A 22268-nucleotide genomic window follows, 5' to 3' on the forward strand; every position below is an offset into this window, starting at 1 on the left:
TTTCTTCTCTTCATCTGGTTGAGAAAGGAAGAAGCCAAGGAAGGAACATTTCTGTTTTAGAGGAAAGCGGGTGCCCTTACCTCAGTGTACTCTGGAGTTTCTTTATCCTCCGTGTCACCAGGAAGCTCCTCCCATGCATCCTCCAGGGGCACTAGACGGACATATGGTGACTGTCAGTACACTGGTGCATCAGGGAGCATTGGTGGACATGGGCATGGGGCGAGGGTTAAGGCCAAGGAGAAGAACGTGAAAGACCTGAGAAGCGGAGCCTTAAGCTTTCTAGCTCAAGGCAGCTTCATTCATGGGAACTATTTGGGGTCAATACCACCACGGTTGCTGTATTTCAGTAAGAGTCCTGGGACGACTCCTGCATGTTTAGAAGCCAAATAAACTGCTACTGTCGTCTTGATGTTTCCCAAGGTCACTACTACTCAGGGATCAATATCTGTTTATTGTATTTGAATATGTCCTCTCTCCTATGAGCTTCTGAACTTAATTAAAAGCACCCGTTATGGGGAGAAGGACTCAGTTGTAGGCAAAGCAACATGTTCATTTATTGCCAATCGCTAGTTGTCAACATGGGTAAATAAAGATTTTAAAATGCTAAAATTCTGCCATTTACAAATGAGCACCAGTTATCACGCGGTAACTTTTCTCCTGGCCTTCCTTTTTTATTACTATAATGGTACATCTTTGTGGAGTGTAGCATAAGAATCATTATATGCAGACAGTGTGTGATGATCAAATCAAGTGGGTTTACTTTTCCAGTTTCCTCAATATGTTTTATATTCTTTTGATTAATATTAAATGCTTTCACCTGTTTGGAGTATAGTGTGATGTGTCAGATATGTAAAGACTGTGTAGGGTACAGATGAGGGCTGTTAGCATTCCCCTTCCTTATTATGACAACTTTGGAGCCATTGAGCTCCTCTCTTCTATTTACTCCATTTATTCCTCCTGGATATTATGGGCTATTGTAAACTGCTGGTCTTCCTTTTCCACGTGATGTGTGCATACCCCTTGAGTCAACAGCCTCCCAGGCTCATGCAACCCAAAGCCAACGGCAGGATCATCTATCAAGGAAGTCAGCATGTGGTGGGCAGTGATGTCTCTCACCATGCTGCACAGGGGATTTGTGAAGGGTGACGAGCTCAAAAGAACCCTTCAGGGTGTGTGCTGCTGGGTTTGAGCAATGATTTCTAAGGCTCGTGTTGATGATCTATGAAATCCAATCAAGTGTCTCCCTTTTTCTTGTCTGTTTTGGCCAGGTGCTGAGGAAAGACTGGACCTGACAGAGGTGGACCTTTGCTGTCCACCATGGTGCCACACAGCTCTCAGAATCTGTGAGTTGATGAGGATTTCTGTCTGTGTGTTTCATGTTCATGATGCTGCCAAAGCCTGCAATTTGGTGTACCTATTGCTACTTGGATCATGTGACCACAGAAATCAGCTTATAATTATGTACAGCTTTGGGATCTCTGTGGATCTGATAGTTCTTGGCACATAAGTACTGGAACTCCCTTGCATGGTGGTGCTGGTTATCCCATGGCTGGGAGTTCACTGCAGGCCAGTAGTCAGAAGGATCAAGCTGGGGACTTATTTGCCTCTCTCACTTGGGCCATCAAGGTCTTGGGCAATTTGTGTTTGCATCATGTCTGTGTAAGCTGTGGAAATGTAACTTACCCTTCCGGCATTAGGTGGGGGTGGGGTTGAATGGGTTCATTTACATAGAGTGCCGCCAGTGATCAGATTCTTCTCAACTTTTGAGAACTTGAGCTGTGCATCGGAATGCATTTTCTAGGGAAAACACACACACACACACACACACACTTTTAAAAAACATACACGATTAATCATAAAAACCTCACAACACTGATACACACAAACCCACACAATCTCTAAATGACCCAGCTCCTTCCAGGGCCTGCCTTAGATGCCTATGGCTATGCACTGGCCCATCTGTTTCTTTCACACACCCGAGATCCTCTTATCCACCAGGAAGGTGGAATCAGGTTGAATCACCAGGGGAGAGCAGGCAGAAAGCTCCCACTCTCTCCTCCCTTCAGTTTCCCTCAACAACCGAGGGATTCCAGGATACATACAGTTTTCGCTGGATCTCGAGTCCATCTGCAACCAGAGAGAGAGAGTCTCTGTAGGACCGCATTCTGTCTGCACAGGGCTCCTGCCGACTGTGGGAAACCTGATGGGACACAGTGCATGAGGCAGCCGCCCCCAGATAAAGCACAGAGCACACTTGTGGGCAAGACACGACCTTCCGCAGGTGATGGCGCATGTCTGTTTGCTTGGCAAATACAAGATGCTCTTTTAAGAATGAAAAGTGCTACTGAGGAAATGCCCCGTACCACATAGCTTGTAAACGCTGCTGTCGTTTTTTTAAATTTATTTGACAGATAGAGTTAGACAGTGATAGAGAGAGACAGAGAGAAAGTTCTTCCTTCCCTTGATTCACCCCCAAAATGGCCGCTATGGCCGGCGCGCTGCACTGATCTGAAGCCAGGAGCCAGGTGCTTCTCCTGGTCTCCCATGTGGGTGCAGGGCCCAACCACTTGGGCCATCCTCCACTGTCTTCCCGGGCCACAGCAGAGAGCTGGACTGGAAGAGGAGCAACCATATGGGATACTGGTGCCACAGGCAGAGGATTAACCAAGTGAGCCACGGCACTGGCCCTGCTGCGGTCATTTTTGAAGACCATCCTGAGTCAGGTCTCACTTAATAATAGGCGAGCACTTAATTTATACCAACAGGAAAATTGTGGGAGTCATCTGCAATGTATGCAGCCAGATTTTCAATTTGAGAAAGAAAATTGATTGTAAACAAAGAAACAAAGGCACCCATACCTTGCCAAGCCTTCTCCTCTGCCCTGTGTTTGGTGTGTTCTTCCACCAGGTCGTCGGGGGCAGCTGGGAGGACACAGGGTTACTGTCAGTAAATTCGAGCTGTGGACGAGTTAGGCAGGGACACTTGCCTATGTGGACATGGGACTAGGACTTGTGGGTTGGTGAGCAGTGAACAACATGGACAGTTCTGTGCTGCACTCAGTGACAGAGCAAGAAAAAAAGCCAGCCCCACGCCCACAAGCAATTCAGAAAGGCCACCGGAAGCGGGCTCTGAACTGCTTGTGGACACTTTGGGGCCATCCTCGTAGGTGGGTGAAAGAAGGCCAAGCAGAGGGGCGGGAAATAAATGAGAAACGGGGTCTTGATTTCTTGCCCAAAGCAACCAAGTCAATGTGAAATAGTTTGAGGTAGTCACGTGCTATAGTGCACTGACTCCTTTGCAAGGTCTCATCACTGCTCCTGCCCATTTTGTAGGCCATGGAAATCCCCAGTTTTTCTTGAAGTGTTCCAACATCACTTACCTCCATGGCTCAACATGAGCTGCTGCCTCATTGGCTGTCTGTTCTGTTGGGTATTTGTATTTTGATATTTTAAGATTTATTTTATTTCTTTGAAAGGCAGAGACAGGGAGAGAGTGGGGGTGGGGAGAGAGAATCTTCTATCTGCTGGCTCACCCTCCAGATGGCTGCAATGGCCACGGTTAGGCCAGGCTGAAGCCAGGAGCCTGGGTCACCTCTGGGTCTCATATGTAGACAGCAGGGGCCCAGGCACTTGGACTATCCCGCACTGCTTTCCCAGGAACAGTAGCAGGAGCAGGAACAGCAGCTGCTGGGACTCAAACTGGAGCTCCAGTAGGGACAGGCTTTCCTCATGCACCACCGTGCCAGGCCCTCTGTTGGGTGTTTTAAGTTGCTATGGGGAAGCAGACATATTACTTATTATTTTAATCATTTGGAAGGGAACACTGCAGTGGCATGAATTATTTGACAATGCTGGCATACCTTATTCCTGTGTGCTGCAACTGTTGTCATCATACCCACTGTAAATTCTGCAGTTATTAAGAAAGAAATCTACCTTCCCCTCTCCTTCCATCCCTGGCTTATCTGTACTTTCAGTTCCTTTTGGTTTGTTTCTTGTGGACATGCCACTTTAAGTGTTTGCCTTTAGTGCTTGCCTTTTTCAGTAAGCATTGTGTGTTACCACGTTCGTCCATGTTGTGGTATACATCAAACTTTGATTGTCTATATACTCCATTTTCATCACACGTTCATTTGTTGGTGGACACTGGGAAATACTCCAGTTCTGTGTCTCCACCTGCTGCCTGCTATGAGCGCTGGGGTGGAGAGATACCTGCTTGCCCTCTGCTTTCCACTTTTTGGTGATTTATACCACAGGTGGTATATGAGGTGAGAAACTACCTGATAGTCCTTAGGTACATGATAGGGATTCATGTCAAAAATGAAAGCAACTCAGTTAAAAATGGTAAATTGACACGTGCACAGTGAAAGTATCCCGGTAGCCAGCATGCATAGGGAGCAGTGCTCAACACCGTCTGCTGTAAGGAACCATGAAGTGAGATGACAATGAGTCCAGGAACCATGAATCAGGATACTGTGATCCAGGCATCCCACTGCCACAGAGAAGGCCAACAAATGATCACACCCACAGCTGTGACAAGGGCTCACAGCGTTGTGCAGAGAAAGTGCAACTGTCCAATGGTGCTGTCAGTGAAGAGGATGTGGTAGAACCCTGTCTTCAGGGCACATGTGCCTGCTTGATGAAGAGGGAGAAAGGCACAGTTCATGCTAGAGAATTGCTGGACCTTGGAAACATGGTGCTGGGTGGGAGAAGCCGCACACCAAGGGTCACCTTTCCTGTGGTTCTGTTTATATGAGAAGCATGTCGCAAAGAAATTCAGAGACAAAGTACATTCATGATTGCCAGGGCCTGGGATTAAGTGAAGGGAAGAGATTGGTCAGTGATAAGTGGTTTCCTCTGGGGTGGTGGTGAAATGGTTTTTGAAATCTTGCAGGTGTCTGCACATCCATGCAAATATTTAATAAAACAACATCAGTGTTTGATTTAGCAGGTGATTTTTGGGATGAATCCTTTACACATCAGTAACATAACAAGAAAATGGTCCTGGAACCTGCATCTTAGTGTAGTGGGCAAAGCCTGTCTCCTGCAATGCCAGCATCCCATATGGGCTGGCACTGGTTCATGTACCAGATGCTCTACTTCAGCGCAGCTCCCTGCGAATGGCCTGGGAAAGCAGCGGAAAATGGCCCAAGTCCTTGGGCTCCTGACACCATGTGAGAGACCCAAAAGAAACTCTTGGTTCCTGGCTCTGGACCAGCTCAGCTCTGGCTGTTGTGGCCATTTGGGGAGTGAGCCATAAGATGGATGATTCTCTCTCTCTCTCTCTCTCTCTCTCTCTCTCTCTCTTTCTCTTTCAAATAAATAAATAAATCTTAAAAAAAGGAAAGGGCCCACCTTCCAGGCTTAACTGACATCAGAAGAGCTTGAAGGTCATCAGCTCTGTCCTTACAACAAGAAGAAGTCTGAACCAAGTGGAAACCGAAGGCTCCACTTAGAACCCTCAGACAGTGGAAGTTCCCGGGCGAGCCGCCACCTGAAGTTTCTGCCTGCAGAGGGCAAAGCCGACAGGCACAGCCGACATTGTCTCACTGGAGAGGGGTCACGGAGCCAGTTGCTCACAGGAACGCATACATGGGAATGGCCTGCAGAGGCTGTGTGTGCACCTGCTTCCCAGTGAGCACCCGCAGGGTCCAGTCTCACGGGGCCACCACACTCTCACAGGCGTGTGCTCCACGAGTCCACCATTCTCATGCTGAAGGTCAGAGGAAGTCCACTGTGGGCTCAGGTTAGGGGGAAATTGCAACTGGAAATAGTCGGATGGGAAAGCTCCCAGTGTGAATTATTCTCCGGTAGACAAAAAACTGAGGTAGAACATAATATGACATAATGCTTCCCTTCTCACTGCCAACAGGGTGTTCACGCAACAGCAGTGAATGACAGTGGAGCAGCAAATACGCCCGTCCAGGAACAATCAAGGCAGATGCTCTCCAACTGTCTACAGCAATCTTTACTGTGCATGTGCCTACAACAGAGCGTCAAAATCCTTGAGGCCAAAATTAATGGAGCAGAAAGACAGACCAGTTCACGGTTATCATTGAAGACTTCAACACCACGTCACAAGTTACTGCCAGGCCCAGTAGGAGGGGACAAGTGAAGGCAGAGTGGCAGAGAACAACACCAGCGTGGGATCCGTCGTGCTCCCCTGCCAGATATGTCATCATATCGTCATGTCGTCACAGCAGGACCTGGGAAGAGGACCTTCGCTGGCCACGAAGTCACTGGAGGTTGAGTCACTTAGGTTGAGTTCATACTGGAGTAGGGTGGGCCTGTTCTCATCTGACAAGTGTTCCTACAAGATGAGAAGAGAGGCCCGGGGTGGGAGAATGCCATGGGATGGTGAGAGAAGAAACGCAAGGGCTGCAGTACCCACCCAGGAGACCCAGGGCTTCCAGGAGCCCGGCACAAGCTGGGAAGTGAAGGAAAAGGTTCTCTTATGACTTTCTGAGGGCGCCTGGCCGTACTTGCACCCGGAGTTCTGACACCCAACCTGCAGACTCACGAGACAATGTTTCTCATACTTCAAACCAACCAACCAACCTGGACCTTGCTTTGACACTCTAGGAATCTAATCTGGGCACCATCAGCCAACCAGGTTCTATTGCCATTTAGAGAAATTTCAGCAGCCAGAAACACATTCTTCTCTGGGTCAGATCAAGTTTCCACGGTAGACCAAAGAATGACTCCTTTCACACACAGTACTTAAAATAATACATGTTATACAAAATACACTACTTAGTCATTATGGTATCGCACTAGAGTTCAAAAAGGAAAGATTGCTTGGAAAATCCCCCCAATAAATATGGAGGCTGTATAACATACTCTCCAAAACAAATGGGTCCAATGTAGAGTCTATGGAAAATTTAAACTATTTTGAACAAAAATAGTCTGTGGGTTGTATTGAAGCAGTGCTCAGGAGGAAAATGTTACCACTGAATGAAAGACATTAGAAAATGAGGGTGATCTTCTCTGGCTCTCCCTCTATCTCTGAGATTCTGGCTTTCAAATAAACAAATAAAAATCTTTACAAAAAGAAAAGAAATGAGGGTGATTTACAATAATAAGGGATTCTTATGCTCTGGGAAACCAGAGGGCCAAAGGGCAACACAATGCATATTACACATATAAAAGAAACCAATGTGATAAAAAAAAATAGGAACTCAATAGGAAAAACCCAAAAGTCAAAAATCAGATCTTTGAAAAGATCAGTAAGATTGTGATACCTCTCCCTCTCCAAGCACAAATAAAAGAAGAAACATTGTATTGTCACATCCTTGCCACTGATTGCAAGTACAATAAAAAGAAAATAAGGAATTACTTTGCCTACTGTGTGCCCACAGATTAGACAGATTCCGTGAAACAGACCGATTACTCCAGAGTCAGAAACTACCCACACTAAGCAAGGGGAGATGGACCCTCTGAAGAGCCTTTACAATTAGGAAAGACACGAACATATGAGTTTGCAAGAAAGTAAGGTGCTAGGCTGAGATGGATTCATTGGTCAATCGCATCCCATTCTTACCAAGAAAACGTCATGCCACATAATCGTAGGTACTTACCCAGTTAACGTTAAGAATAATGTCCTCACAGAACCTGCCACAGGAATGCTCCAGGTGGCCTTCTTCCTGCTTGCTGCAATCAGAAGCCACTAAGAAGTCCTCTAGTACTGGGAGGACCGTCAAAGATGGGATGTTGCTCAGTGATGACAATCATTCAACAATCAGCCTACAAAAAGATTTAAAAGAATTCCTAGATCTGTCGCCAAGTCACAGGGACCTGCAGACTCAGTGGCTGCAACTCTAGGAAATTCTGAACAGCACGAGTATAAATGCAGTAAAATGACCAGTCCTGGGTCGTGTTCTGGGGTCTTTCGGGGGTTCTGGGAGACACGGGTAGAGATGAACGGGTGATGCTCAGGTCATGTTTAGGGCAGTGAAACCACTGTGTATTGGTGGTGAGTGACCTGAGGCATCTGGGGAACTCAGAGAACTCTACCACCAGAGTCAGTCTTGGTGCCAACTTCAGAGCTGAGTAATAACAACCTGTCACTGTTGGTTCAGTTTCTATAACATATGTATCCTACCAGTGGAAGTGTCAATAGAAAAAGGGAAACTGGGAATTCAGTATGAGAACTTTCTGAACTCTATATTCAATTTGCATGCTCATCTCCAACTATTACTATTAATGTAGAATCTGGTGACACTGTCTCAGGAAGAGGTCTGCTTCAGCCCCTGTTGCACCATCAGGTAAATGTCTGAACATTAGCCTGAGAGGTTGCCATTGGCAGTGAACCCAAGGTTAAGTTGTTAATACAGCTTTCCCCTGTACTGGGCACCCTGCTGATTGATTTGACCATTTTACTGTGCGTACATGGAATAAAAGATAGCATAGGCTTTTTAAAGCTTTGTCATCACCATGAGACCTTGAATAAAGTAGAATCTTGACTTTTGAATGAGCTTGATGATCAATTTACACTGTACCTTCGTCGACTCCTTCACAGGGTGCATCCTGTTCTTTGGCAAGACACGGATTTTTCTGACTTTCTCGATAGGACGGACGGTAGATCTTCTTGACTTCCGAGTTGCTTTTCTTCTTAAACTCTGGAGACAAGATCCTGGAACAGTATGACAGTACAGACAGCTGTTGACATCCCACTGGCAGGAGACCACAGGGAAGTGTGTGCTCATTTGGCTGAAGTTCTAACTTTGGTGCCAGTTTTCACCTTGAGTATTACAGAGCCACCTCCAGAATCAGAGTTGGATACTAGGCAGATGTGCAGTGTGGTGAACACTTCTACTCGACAGTCTGATAGTGCGGGTGAATACCTCACTTGAGATGAGACTGTGGACAGGCATCAGAAGACAGTGGCTGAGAGCAGAGGGGCTGGTACCAGAAGGTCTGTGTTCAGCTCCTGGAGGGAAGCTGCATGTACTTGGGAAAGTTGCACAGGTACCACCCCTACCCCCACCCCCGCAGTGTCTCAGGTCCCTATTATGAGATAGAGAAATAATGCTATCTCCATGTGTTGTGTTGTCAAGCTCAGGTGATTAAAAACACATGAAGTTTTACCGAGCTGATGCTGCATAATTGTCTGAAATTGTTCACTCTCCGAATGTCAGAGAACGAGTGTGTCACTCGGTAGTGGTTGCATACAGGGAGGGTTCTTGGATGACCCCTGAGGCAGACAGGGTGGGAGTTCCTCTTCCCCTGTCCATGGATAGGAAGCTTTCCACGTGGAGAATCTCTGATTTCCCACGCAGCCCACAGCACAGCCCCAAGCTATGGGCAGCTCAGCAGCCATTCCATGTAATATATAATTAAGCAAATGTAAATTTAGGGATGGTCAGTGACTTGTCCAGAGTCCCCACATTGACAGGTGATGGATCTGGGGCAGGATCACTGTGTTTTCTTGGGAGACAGAAGGCTCTGAACACCTGGAATGTCCACTTCCTGCCCTAGAACCCTGGGCCAGGAGCTCCTCTCACTCTTTCTCAAGTTCTCCAGGACCAGGCTTTCCTTGGGAACAGGATGTTCTGGGAAAAGTCCCAGAGACAAGAGAAACCACAGCCCACTGGTGGGGGTCATGAGCATGAAGGTGCACACTCAGAGCTGGTACAGCCTCTGCCCCTCTCAGACAAGTATTGGAGGCTGCTGAGCTACTTTCTAAGAAACACAGGTCTACTTAAGGCTTCTGTGGCGTTAAAAACACCTGACTTTCATCAACACTGAGCCCTAGGAACTCCTCACCCCTCCAGAGACCCTGCATGGACAGGAGGTACAACTCTCTCTCTTGTCAGAGAGGCACCTGTCATCAAGCCTGCCCCCTCCAAATCCAGTATTCTGCCTGAGGACCACCAGGCATGCCGCTTCCCTCTCCCTTTAAATGTCCCCATCACTGACTCAAAAGCACTGTCCCTCTGTCCCACTTCCTTGAGAGCCCCAAACAGCAGGGTGCATGTGTTCATCCAACCCGTGGAAACTCCACCCTGAGATCCCAGTTTCTTTCCATTGTAAAAACAAAAATCTCTGTATTCAGACTGTTCTTACAGACTTGGTCTCAGATGGCAACCTGTATATTCAGAAGAGATTGGCTTGAAAGTTCTCTTTTGTAAGATGCCTGTGTTGTGTCTGGTCTCAATTTCTCCTGACCAGATGAATGTAGTATGGGTTTCTTCAGTCTTTTCTCTGGAGAGGTGTGAGCAAACCTGGCATTAGAAATAAGGTATTTTCTAAATTTAAGATGTATTTATACAAATGCTGTTGAGTTTTGTGTGTTTTTATACCCTGCAAAAATGCTCAGGGTGAACAGCCATCAAGGGAAATGCAAATAAAAAAACACAATGAGATTTCACCCCACCCCAGTCAGAATGGCTGTCAACTAAAAACCAAAAAATAACCACTGCCGATGAAACTATGGAGAAAAGGTACCCTAAATACACTGTTGGTGGGAATGGAAGCTGGTATAGCCATTGTGGAAGACAGTATGGAGATTCCTCAAAAAATAGATCTGCCGTATGATCCAGTCATCCCATTTGTGGGAAGATACCCAAGGGAAACGAAATAAGCATGTGAGCGAGTTATCTGTACCCCTGTGTTGATAGCAGCTCAATTCACAATAGCTAAGGTAGAGAATCAACCCGTATTTCCATCAACTGGTAACTCATTAAAGAAAATGTGGTACAAATATACATGATGAAATACTACTCAGCCATAAAAAAGAATGAAATTCTGTCTTTTGCAACAAATGTATGCAATCGGAAACCATTATGCTTATGAAAGAAGGCAGGTCCCAAAAGACAAATAGATGCTTTCTCCGGTTGGTTGTAGCTAATATATAGAGTACAAAAAACATAATGTATATCAAGCTAAACTGACATCTTATGATTTGATTGTTGTCTACAGCTCTTGTCTCTACCCTTGTAAAACAGAGATCTATCTACATTTTACTTGTGGAGATCTTTGGTTAAAGGAGTTTTGAACTGGTGATTGTAAAGTAAATTGAAATTTTAGTCATTGCAAAAAATTTAAAGAAAAAAATAAGAGAAAGGTAGGAGGATGGAGTAAGGGAGAAAATGTTGTATTCTTAGAGTCTTATCTATGAAATTCATGAAATCCATTCTCTATAAGTAAATTTAAAAGCAAGTCAAAAAAGAACTCAAAAAAGAAATATTTGAACAATAAGCTTAATGGCTTGTGATACCTTTCTTACCCCTTGGCCTATTTCTACATCATCAAGTATATCTAGATCAAACAACTTATAAGTTGTTCCATATTAAATTAAAATTGTATTCTTAGAAACTCCATTAAACATCTCCCTCATCTTTTATTCCATTGTTCATATTCCATGTTTTAGCAGAATATCTGAGGCTGTGCAGACTGACAAATGGGCATCAGGACTGCGGGCACTTGGACGGCCATTAAGCGGTGCTTTGGGATGCTCCCACCCCTACCAGAGTGCAAGTGCTCAGGTCACGGCTCCAGTCTGGAGTCTACGTTGCAGCTACTGTGCAGCCTGGGAGGCAGTCGATGATTGCTTGAGGAATTGAGTCTCTGCCACACACATCGCTTCAATTCCCAACCCCTGACTTCAGCCTGGCCCATGCCTGGCTGTGCAGACACTTTAAGAGTGAACTGGTGTGCTGGCGCCGTGGCTCAATAGGCTAATCCTCCACCTGCGGCGCCGGCACACCGGGTTCTAGTCCTGGTTGGGGCGCCGGTTCTGTCCCGGTTGCTCCTCTTCCAGTCCAGCTCTCTGCTGTGGCCCAGAAAGGCAGTGGAGGATGGCCCAGGTGCTTGGGCCCTGCACCTGCATGGGAGACCAGGAGGAAGCACCTGGCTCCTGGCTTCGGATTACCCACTTGGGGGGTAAACCAACGGAAAAGGAAGACCTTTCTCTCTATCTCTCTCTCTCACTGTCTGACTCTGCCTGTCCAAGAAAAAAAAAAGTGAACTGGTGGATAGGAGATAACTCTGACTGTGTCTCCTTGTCTCTAGGCCTTTCAAACAAGTAAGGAAATTCAGACGCAAGTTGAGATGCCCACGTCCCTTATTGGAGTTCCTGCATTGGTACCTGGCCGCATCTCATGACTGAAGAACCCTCCCAGAGCAGGCCTCGGGAGACGGCTAAGATGGCTCAGAAATGATATGACTGCCAGCCTCCTGAGAGCTCTGGGTTGTGGTCCTGGCTCCCAGCTCTGGCCTGTGTGCAAGCTCGTGTGGGCATTGTGGAGTGACTGGGTGGAAGGGAGGGAGTGCTGTCTCTCTCCAGTCCTCCCACCTCCTCTCTGTCACCCTCTCCCTCTATCCTCTCCCCTCTTCCCTTCTCCATCTCTGTCACTCTGCCTCTATAATTTAAGATGCTTACTTAGAACACACACATACACTCATACACACACACACACACACACACACACACACGGAGCCTTGAAAGCCGTGCTCAGACTGCCTCAGAGAGAATGGTCATCAGGGAGCCCATGTGATGTGACCACCGTGGAGTCAGGACCCAGAGAGCAGGGAAGGGCAGTTGTCCTCTCTCAGACAGGTCTCTCGTGACAGCTCCCTGGGTCCCGTGGGAGCTACGTTAATCCCTTCAGTGGCAGCCCACGGTGACCTCATTACTTCACGCTTGTCTCTGCCTCTTAAAATTTCCTCTTCCTCCCAGCATCGCTACACTGGGGACCAAGCTTCCATCCCAGAAACGTTTTGGCGACACACTCAGACTGCACCACACAGAGCACTGTGCCCCCAACTTCTAGAATTCATGCTGGGAGATACTGATGCGGTGAAACCCTGCATCACCACAGATGGCACTGCTTTTCCTCAGGGATCACTCGGCCGCGCAGGCGGGTGGGCAGGGGAGGGGAGGGAGAGGCGGTGTTCTGTTGTTCAGCAGGGAGACTCGTAGGGTCTGCAGCTCGAGAGAAAAGTTGTGTGTGAGCATGGGGGGCAGTGGGCAAGGGCGGACAGAGAGACAAGGAGAGAGAGAGAGAGAGAGAGAGAGAGAGAGAGAGAGAGAGACAGTGACTGAGTAGAAGGAATCAGTTCTTACGTTGCCCAGCATGGTGGAATTTGCTGCAGTTCACAATAATCTCTCTTTTGTGAGCAAATAGAAAAGGGGAGTTCAAAGGACCCAAAACTAAAGTGATGATAAAGAGAGGAAAACTTTACCTTGATTCGGTGAGTACCTGTTGTCCACATTTATTGATCTGTCACACCATAGTCAATAACTATTGGCCGTTACTAAGTGCTGGTCTCCGACTGTTTCAAATGTTTAATGAGAGGACAGTGCTGCAGGATCTGTCTTGTTCATCACACACTGAACACGCAGATAGAAGTGGAGTACGTACAGGCCGAGCCCTGGAACGAAGCCTGCACAGTGTCGGTGCTGCTCGGTTCTGGGTCAGTCGATGCTGAAGGGTCTGCAGCAGTGTTCCAGAAGCTTCTTCCAGAGCCGGGCCTCGCGGGGAGTGACGGAGGGGAGGGAGGAAAGGCAGATTTCTCGTCCATGTCTGTGCCTTTTACCTCCACTACACCCATGCTGTTTCTCTTGTTGTTGACATGGAATTTTCTTTCAAATAAAATTTGATAAGATTAAATATAATAAATACATAAATTATATGTAAATATATATTGTTTATGTGATTATATAAAGAAAATAAATATACATATTATGAATATAATCATGCTATTTTGCTCCTGGCCTAAAGGGAGAGCAGTCCAGAGGAGACACGGTGGTGATGGCCCACATCTGCTTGTTGATGCCTGGAAAGAGCTAGTGGCTGGGACTGAGTCCACAGCGAGGAGCTGGCGTCGTCTGGAGATGCCGTCACTCAAGACCAGCAGTGGAGCTGGGTTCAGACGGAGGGCTGCAGGAAACCTCCTGTGTGGCCTTGGCGTCCTGCAGCAGGGGAGCCCGGGGCATGCAGAGTGCTGATCTGGTCAAGGGCTCCACAGGTGAGCGACACCAGTGACCTGGCAGAGGCCCCTGGCATTTCCATAGAACTCTGGAAGTCCCACAGACTGCCTTCCACACCGTGGGACAGTGCTGGGCAAACCCAGGGGCCGCTCTGGTTCAGAGGGAGGAGAGACGCCAATGAACATGTGTAAATCAGCCATGCGCACAGACTACTTTGTTCTGTACAGGATGTGAGATGCATAAAACATCTGCAATGGCCTCTTGCCTCTGAACTTGACTTATGAATATATTAGTGTTCTGTGTCTTGCAGCTTATTTGAGGAAGGATGACCAGACTCTTTAGAATAGATCTAAAACTTCAGACTTTGATGTCACTCACCACAATATTGTCTGGAATTCCAAAAATGTTCCATCAGCGGTGATCTGGGTCTTTCTGGATTTGACATTTGATAGAAGTTGGGTAAGTGAATATCATATATTTTTCCTATGTGACCCTGTCATTCAAGGCATAGAATTTATCTGCGATGTCACTGCCAATTAAAACTGAAAACAGGCGGAGGATGTAACGATGCTGAGCAAAGAGCAAATATAATTTCGTTGTCCTCCAAGACACATATCGACAGTCGGTTTCTGCTGTTAGGATTACCTGAAAAATGCCTTCCTCTGTGGGCCTCAGTGAGTACCACGCAGAGAATCCAGGAACTCAAAGGGGAGAATGTAACACAGAAACTGTCGGTCTGCTCTACAAATGAAATACTGGCAAGATGATAAATGGTGCCTTCAGCCTCTTGCTTCCAGACTGTGCAGACGGGGCATTGAAGTAGCAGATTCTTCCATAAACTTGAACCTCTTTCCATGGCTGTGCTACTACCTGGTTCCCTTTTCAGTTGACTTTAAATGACAGTGGGGCAAGCAGTTATGTCCTTTGCATTTCCATAAAATGAGAGTTTTGCTCAGGCTTCAAAAACCACAAAAATTGTTCAGTAGCATGCAGTTTAACTTTTATGTTTGTAAAGCTTCTATTCTTCTTGTAATTTTATCCCTTTGCTGTCTGAGAAGATAAATGTATAATTTCATTTTTTAAAGATTTTATTTATTTAAAAGGCAGAGTTAGAGAGAGAGGGAGAGACAGAGAGAGAGGTCTTCCATCCACTGATTCATTCCCTACATGGCCACAGTGGCCGGACCTGAGCCTATCCAAAGCCAGGTGCCGAGAGCTTCTTCTGGTCTCCACGTGGGTGCAGGAACCCAAGCACTTCAGGCATCTTCTACTGCTTTCCCAGGCCATAAGCAGGGAGCTGGATGGGAAGAGGAGCAGCTGGGACACGAATGGTGCCCATCAGGGATACGGGTGCCATAGGCGGAGGCTTAGCCTACTACGCCACAGAGCAGCCCTACAACTTGCATTTTTTATTCAGCATCTCATTAACAATGTTTAACTCATTAAAAATAAGCTGCAGAATCATAGCATTAAGCTGTATGGATGCATTGGAATGTGTTTAATCTGGCTGCTCCTACAGAATGCCTGTATTTCCCTCATCTCAGTTTTTGGTTGTTATAATATATAATGCTGAAATCAATGTTCTTTCCTATAAATGTGTGGCACAGCGGGTTAAACCACCACCTGCAATGTGTGCATCCATATTGGCGCTGGTTCACACCCTGGCTGCTCCACTTCCAATCCAGATTTCTGCTAATGGCCTGAGAAAAGCAGAGGAACCTGGCCCAAGTGCCTGGGCCCCTGCCACCCACTGGGGACACTGGATTAAGCTCCTGGCTTTGGACTGACCCAGGCTTGACTTGTAGCAGCCATCTTGGGAGTGAATTGGCAGATACAGACTCGATCTCTCCCTGCCCCGCATTGTAATTCTAGCTTTCAAATAAATTTTTAAAAGAATAATAAAATAAGAGACATAAAATTGTACATGTTTAACAGGCACTATGTATGTTATGGGCAAACAAAATCCCTAATGCACACTCATTGGAAGAAATGGTACCAATTTTGCCATCTTGTTCTCTTGTGAATGCTGTTTAAACTTTATGTGTCAAGGTCATGGTTGTTGCCTCCATCTTCTGAACTTTAAGCCTGAAATACCGTCTCCAGCCCCACGTGACAGGATCGTGTGGATTGTTGGAGGACTTCCTGGTCCACCGGGGCTGCGCGGCTCTGGGCGCCCCTGACAGGCCGCTCTCCTGCAATCCACGACCCCAGACCTGGGGACTGGCCCGCGCGGCCGAGGTCGAGGGCGGTGTCCCTCGTGCAGCGGGGGCAGTTGTGCTGGAGCGAGCTCCGAGGCGGACGTCCCAGGGCCACGCGGGATGTCCTCTCCCTGCCCGGCGGGAGGGAGGTGGTCCAGGTCCGTGCACCTCCATGCTCCTGTCTGGCTCTGCCCCTGTACGTTAGTGCCGGTGGTCAAGCGCCCCCCATCGTCCACTTCTATATCGTCCAGTGAGGCCGGCCAGGTGGCGGGTCCGGAGCGGGAGGTGGGGGTGGGGGAGTGGGGGCCCAACGGACGCTCGGACGGTTACAGTTGGGGCTGATTGACCGGTGCGTGGTAGGAGTTAGCGGTTGGGTGGGTGATAGGGCGTGAGGCTTGCTGTGGTAAAATAATGCTTATGTAACTCATTTTCGTTATATAGAAGTTATAGTGATTAATATACAGATACTAATGTGTGTAATCACAGATACTAAGATACGTTTAATATATATAACAAATATGCATTGTATAAATCTTAGTATTTATATCAGAATATTAGAATGCTATGATTATTTGTAATTATTAACATTGTTATAAATATTAGAAACCCACAGAGGCAGGACCTGCAGCTGCGGAGAGTTGACTGCATTGTTCCAAAGCTGCAGCCCTCACTGAACAGGTAAGCTTAAGTCATTCCATCTGCCACAGCCACCATTTGGCTCCAAGTGTTTGATGGAAACCAGCGAGAGCCGGCACAGTGGCTCACTTGGTTAAACCTCCGCCCACGGTGCTGGCATCCCATATGGGCGCCGGGTTCTAGTTCTGGTTGCCCCTCTTCCAGTCCAGCTCTCTGCTGTGGCCCGGGAGGGCAGTGCAGGAGGGCCCAAGTGGTTGGGCCCTGCACCCACATGGGAGACCAGGAGGAAGCACTTGGCTCCTGGCTTCGGATCCATGCATCGCCGGCCATAGCAGCTATTTGGGGGGTGAACCAATGGAAGGAAGACCATTCTCTCTGTCTCTCTCTCTCTCACTGTCTAACTCTGCCTGTCAAAAAAAAAGAAAAGAAAAAAGAAAAAAACCAGTGAGTGTGCATTGCACTGAATGGGAAACAAGCCCACCTGAGTCCACCCAAAGGATGAACTCAGAAACAAGAAGGAAACAGTAGGCGAGGTGTTTATTGATACCTGGTCATTTTTAACAAAGGGTTTACTTATTTATTTATTTATTTATTTGAGGGGCAGTTTCAGAGAGAAGGAGAGATAGAAAGGTCCTCCATCTGCTGGTTCACTCTCCAAATGGCTGTAAAGGCCAAAGTTGGGCCAATCTGAAATTAGCAGCCAGGAGCTTCTTCTGGGTCTCCCATGTAGGTGCAGGGGCCCAAACGATGGGGCCATCTTCCACTGCTTTCCCAGGTGCATTAGAAGGGAGCTGGATCGGAAGTGGAGCAACCAGGACTTGAACCAGCGCCCATATGGGATGCCAGGCTGCAGATTAATCTGCACCACAGCACTGGCCCTAGGGATTCATTTTGTGACACCATCAGAATGAAGAGATATATTTCTTCTTTCATTTATTAACGTTTGTCATGAATAAAATGTTGAATCCCCTTAGATGTCTCTGAAATGAAAGGATTTGTTGAGTCATAACAGATGCCAGCCAGGAAGAAAGGACTGGTCTTGGACAAGTTCCAGCAGCCCTTGGCACCAGGGGTGGCCAGCACTGGAGAGCTGTGTGTCAAATCTACACAGCTGGCATATTTCACACTGCAAGTCTGGGGAGAAGAAAGTATGCATGGCTCCCACTGAGCCTGCACTGCCTACAGATAAGAGCAGTGGACAAGCACAGAGCACATCTTTAGCATTCAAGGAGAGTGCATGACTTGGTGTTGCTGGATGAAGAATGGAGGGGGCTTGTGGCGTAGCAGGTAAAGCCACTGCCTGTGATGCTGGCATCCCGTATGGGTGCCAGTTTGAGTCCCAGCCACTCCACTTCTGATCCAGGTCCCTACTAATGTGCCTGGGAAAGCAGTGAAGGATGGCCAAGTACTTGGGCTCCTGCACCTATGCGAGAGACCTAGCTCCGGCCGTTGTAGGTGTTTGGGGAGTGAACCAGCAGATGGAAGATCTCTTTCTCTATGTGTCTCCCTCTCTAGCTCTGTAACTCTGTCTTTCAAATAAATTTTTTTTGACAGGCAGACTGGACAGTGACAGAGAGACAGAGAGAAAGGCCTTCCTTTTTGCCATTGGTTCACCCTCCAATGGCCACCACGGCCAGTGCGCTGCGGCCAGTGCACTGTGCTAATCCGAAGCCAGGAGCCAGGTGCTCCTCCTGGTCTCCCATGCGGGTGCAGGGCCCAAGCACTTGGGACATCCTCCACTGCACTCCCTGGCCACAGCAAAGAGCTGGCCTGGAAGAGGGGCAACCGGGACAGACTCCAGCACCCCGAACGGGACTAGAACCCGGTGTGCCGGCGCCGCAGGTGGAGGATTAGCCTAGTGAGCCACGGTGCTGGCCAATAAATTTTTTAAAAAAAGGAAAAGTGGAACGAACCCTTGACGCCCTGCTCCTGGGTGCTGAGTGGAGGCTTAATGCAGGTGTAGGAGTGGGGAGCAGCTTTTTCCTGCTGTTTCTGTTTTGGTCCCAATCTGTTCACTGGACTGCTTTTTTTTCTTTCTCCAACCTTATAAATACATTTAGGACATCTTAGAATTGTATCAGTCTCTAGACATGAGACAAGAGAATTGTATGCCAGCCTTCTCCTACTCATTCCTAATGACAGACAGAGACAAGGAAGGACAATGAGTTCACCTGGAAGGTTTAGGATATAGTGTCCGGGTCTGGGCCTATCCATGTCCCTGGGGAGTCTCAGACTCCCACCTTGCTGTCCTGCCCCACAGGGCTGCCCTTCAAGACTGATGCCATCTCACCTGGTGCATTCGTGTACTGCCCCCAGGGTAATCTCAGAGCACAGAGCCAGCTCCAATCACCCCCACTGGCACTCAAGTCTCTGAGCCCCATGGGCATTCAAACACGATTTTCCTTCTGGTGGACATCTTTGGGAAGAATGGCCGGCCCCTCACTCAGAGTGAGGTTCCTGTTGTCAGGACAGGTTCAGCGATGAGGTCTTAGTGACTGGTGTTAACCAAGAGCTCCTCTATGTGGTAGCAACAGTGCACCTGGGGTGTTTATGCTAGTAGGGGAGGGGAGGACCCAGTGGCCCATGGACAAACAGATTAAGTGTGTGTGTGTGTGTTAGATTACATGTGTCTTCCCGCATTGTGTGCACATTTATTTGTATGTGTACACTTTCCTATAAGCTCATGTATTTTGAGTCAGGTTTATTTCCACCTGAATTGTTTTTGAAACATATGTGTCTGTATGTCTGCATCTCTAGAAAAAATGTCCATGAGGAGTTGTTACCCCCAGGATACTGAAGCGTGTCAGTGACAAGGACATAGCTACCCAGGTAAGGGAATAATTTTCAGTGAGTATTTGTTCAGTTATATGCATGTCTTTGGAGGTTTGTTTAATAATTACATGTGTTTACATAAGTGTATATAACCAAAGATTTTTCCAAGTGCATTATTTTTACCATGTGCACCTGTAGGTCTCAACTCCCAATTGGTAAACAGAGAGCCATCTGGAAAACTCACTGCATTGCAGTGGGAGAGGACCCAGACTTTCCAAAGTCTTAGGTCTTCCCTTGTCCTGGACTTATCCATGGGCAGTGCATGTCCCCACCCACCCCTAGCAGTTGGGCTAATGCTCGTTAGCCAGGAAGAGTGGGCCCAAAGTTAGACACACTCCTTATGCATCTCCTTGGGCTAGCCCCCAACACTCACCCTCAGACCCAGTGACATGGGCCTCCCTTGTGTCCTGCTGCCCACTAGTGCTGGTTAACCAGCCATGGAATCCACAGTGCCCCAGCATAACACGGAAGGTTTAAGGCATGCGGTTTCCAAGACTGTGAGGTGGCCCTCCAGCCAGCCTGCACGCTCTCTCTAGAACAAGGACGTTTGGGCAGGGTCTGGCTCTTTCACACGGTGTGGCCGTCAGGTACTTGGGCCGTTCCCTGGCTCTGGGAGGTCACCAGACACGCACTTTCAGCCACACAGTGTCAGGGCTGTTCCTCCAGCCTGGTGCCGTCATAACTGCCCACAAGAAAAGCCCCGATCACAGAGAGAATGTTCTCAGAAGTGATGCAGCTCCAGCCGCCTGTCTGCACCCAGTCTCTGCGGTGCCAAGGTGTTGAAGACATGGTTTCCCTTCTGGGGAAAATCTTCGGAAAGCACAGTCAGGTCACACTCAGAGGGAGGTCCCTGTGGTCAGGGCTGCTGCAGTGACAACACTGGTGACTGGGGTCCTGCAAGGAACCCTGGACGCTAAGGGTCTCCTTGGATGTTTATGGCCATCGTAATTGCCAGCAGCGGAAGGAAGGGACCAGTGGTCACTGACGAGAGAGAGAGAGAGGTTGTGCTTCCTTGATTTATATGTATATTGAATTTTATATGCTCATTTTTCGTAAACTATGAACCATTGGGAACCATAGTTTTATTTCTGCCTGCATTATTTCTGAGGACATATGTGTTTATGTATACCTTTGTGATTAAAAAAAGTCATAATCTCCCCTCCCTAGGATAGTGAAGCATCCCAGGTACAAGGATATGAGTATAAAGGTCAAATTAAAATGTTCTACATTTTATAGACACATGTGAATATTTATTCAGTTATGTCCATCTGTTTCATGACTTGTTCAGTACTTGCATATGTTTACCTCAGTCAGTATCACTAAGTGTTTGCCTAAGAGGTAAATCTTGCAGTACACTCCATGCAGACCTCAGCCTTCCATTTATGAACCAAGAGACATCTGGAACCCTGGCCAGATGTGACCCTACATGTTCATGTGACCCTACATGAATAATTAGGGTCCCTAATGTGACCCTGCATGAACAAGTGCACGGGAACTTGACATCTCCACCCTACGCAACAGTTAGAATAACCCTCTTCACTCGCCATTGGATGCCCTAAATTGGACGCACTCCTTACGCATCCACACGGCCCAACATGCTACATCTGACCTGTTGAGGTTAGTGTCTCACAAGTCACGTTGCCCAGAAGGGATTGTAGACCAGCTGTGCATCCCGAGTGCCCCTCTGAGAGTGCAGGAGGCCTAAGACACGTGGTCTCTGCTTATTCCCCAGCACCCCAGGGAGCTGGCCCTCCAGGTGGCTATGCCATTCTCTCCAGGACAGAGGAGTTTGAGGGCAGACCATGCTTTCAAACTGTGTGTGGCATTCAGGGACTGGGGTCTCTCCCTGGCCCTTGGGAGCCCTCAACCTCCCTCTTGCTGTCCTACCTGGACAGTTGTCCCCACAGCCTGGTGCCACCTTACCCTATGGCTATATTTGCTTCCTCCAGGGTAACCTCAGAACACAGAGTGAGGGAAAGTTCTTAGGGTAGACACCCAGCTCCAGCCAACCCCATCAGCACCCATGACTCTGGGTCCCCTGGGTTACTCCGTAAATGGCTGGTCCTTCTGGTACATACGATTCCAAAGTGTGCCCAGCTTCCTACTGAGAACAGGCTCCCTTTTGGTCAGGGCAGTTCAGGGACATTTCCCTGGTGATGGTGTCAGCCAAAGGCTCTTGGTGTTTATGCCCCAGACTGACTGTAGTGGAGAGGAGAGCCCAGTGAGCTATGGACAAGGACATTGTGTATATGCCATTTGTATGTGTTTGCCTTTGTTGTCTGTATATTTAATTTGCATATGCACACTTTCTTGTTATAAACTTAAGTATTTGGAAACTGAAGGTTTACTTCAATCTCTATTACTTACTTCTGTTATATATATGTTTATATATTCCCTTGTATATACATTTTTGAAATAATGATATTAATGAATTCTTCCCTCCTAGAATGTTGAAGTATCCCAGACACAACAGCACCATCACACAGGTACAGGAACAATTTCCTACATTCCTAGACTAGTGTGATAGTGACATTGTACACACGTCTTGGGGGATCCTCAAAGTTTATGTACATTGATTTAATTGGATGTAGCCTAGGATTACTCCAAGAGCATTATTTTGGCTACAAACACCCCAAGGATTCAACCTCCCATTGATGAGCCAAGACACATCTT

At 47.5% G+C, this 22268-nt stretch overlaps 2 protein-coding genes across 53 annotated transcripts in view; one reads left to right on the forward strand and one right to left on the reverse strand.

The window, feature by feature from the left end:
• LOC103347106 (uncharacterized) overlaps positions 1 to 22268 on the forward strand; it is a 619502-nt gene that overhangs the window by 590519 nt on the left and 6715 nt on the right. For 23 of the 46 annotated variants that reach the window (XM_070061484.1, XM_070061481.1, XM_070061488.1 and 20 more), the window contains 4 exons: positions 1269 to 1343; positions 13721 to 13967; positions 14240 to 14388; positions 16731 to 16805. In XM_070061484.1, coding sequence (XP_069917585.1) covers positions 1269 to 1343; positions 13721 to 13947 — 302 coding nt within the window. In that variant the 3' untranslated portion in view covers positions 13948 to 13967; positions 14240 to 14388; positions 16731 to 16805. The other 23 variants (XR_011383700.1, XR_011383690.1, XR_011383692.1 and 20 more) reach the window with 13 other exon arrangements.
• LOC127489621 (uncharacterized) overlaps positions 1 to 22268 on the reverse strand; it is a 265586-nt gene that overhangs the window by 241962 nt on the left and 1356 nt on the right. For 3 of the 7 annotated variants that reach the window (XM_070061516.1, XM_070061517.1, XM_070061515.1), the window contains exons 1-2: positions 2103 to 6018; positions 81 to 151 (exon numbers count right to left, since the gene is read on the reverse strand). In XM_070061516.1, coding sequence (XP_069917617.1) covers positions 81 to 151; positions 2103 to 2127 — 96 coding nt within the window. In that variant the 5' untranslated portion in view covers positions 2128 to 6018. Of the gene's footprint in view, positions 1 to 80; positions 152 to 2102; positions 6019 to 7573; positions 7740 to 8494; positions 8629 to 13181; positions 13582 to 22268 lie in introns of those variants that run through there. The other 4 variants (XM_070061507.1, XM_070061508.1, XM_070061506.1 and 1 more) reach the window with 4 other exon arrangements.

This window comes from Oryctolagus cuniculus, chromosome 17 (assembly GCF_964237555.1).
Source record: "Oryctolagus cuniculus chromosome 17, mOryCun1.1, whole genome shotgun sequence".
NCBI lineage: Eukaryota > Metazoa > Chordata > Mammalia > Lagomorpha > Leporidae > Oryctolagus > Oryctolagus cuniculus.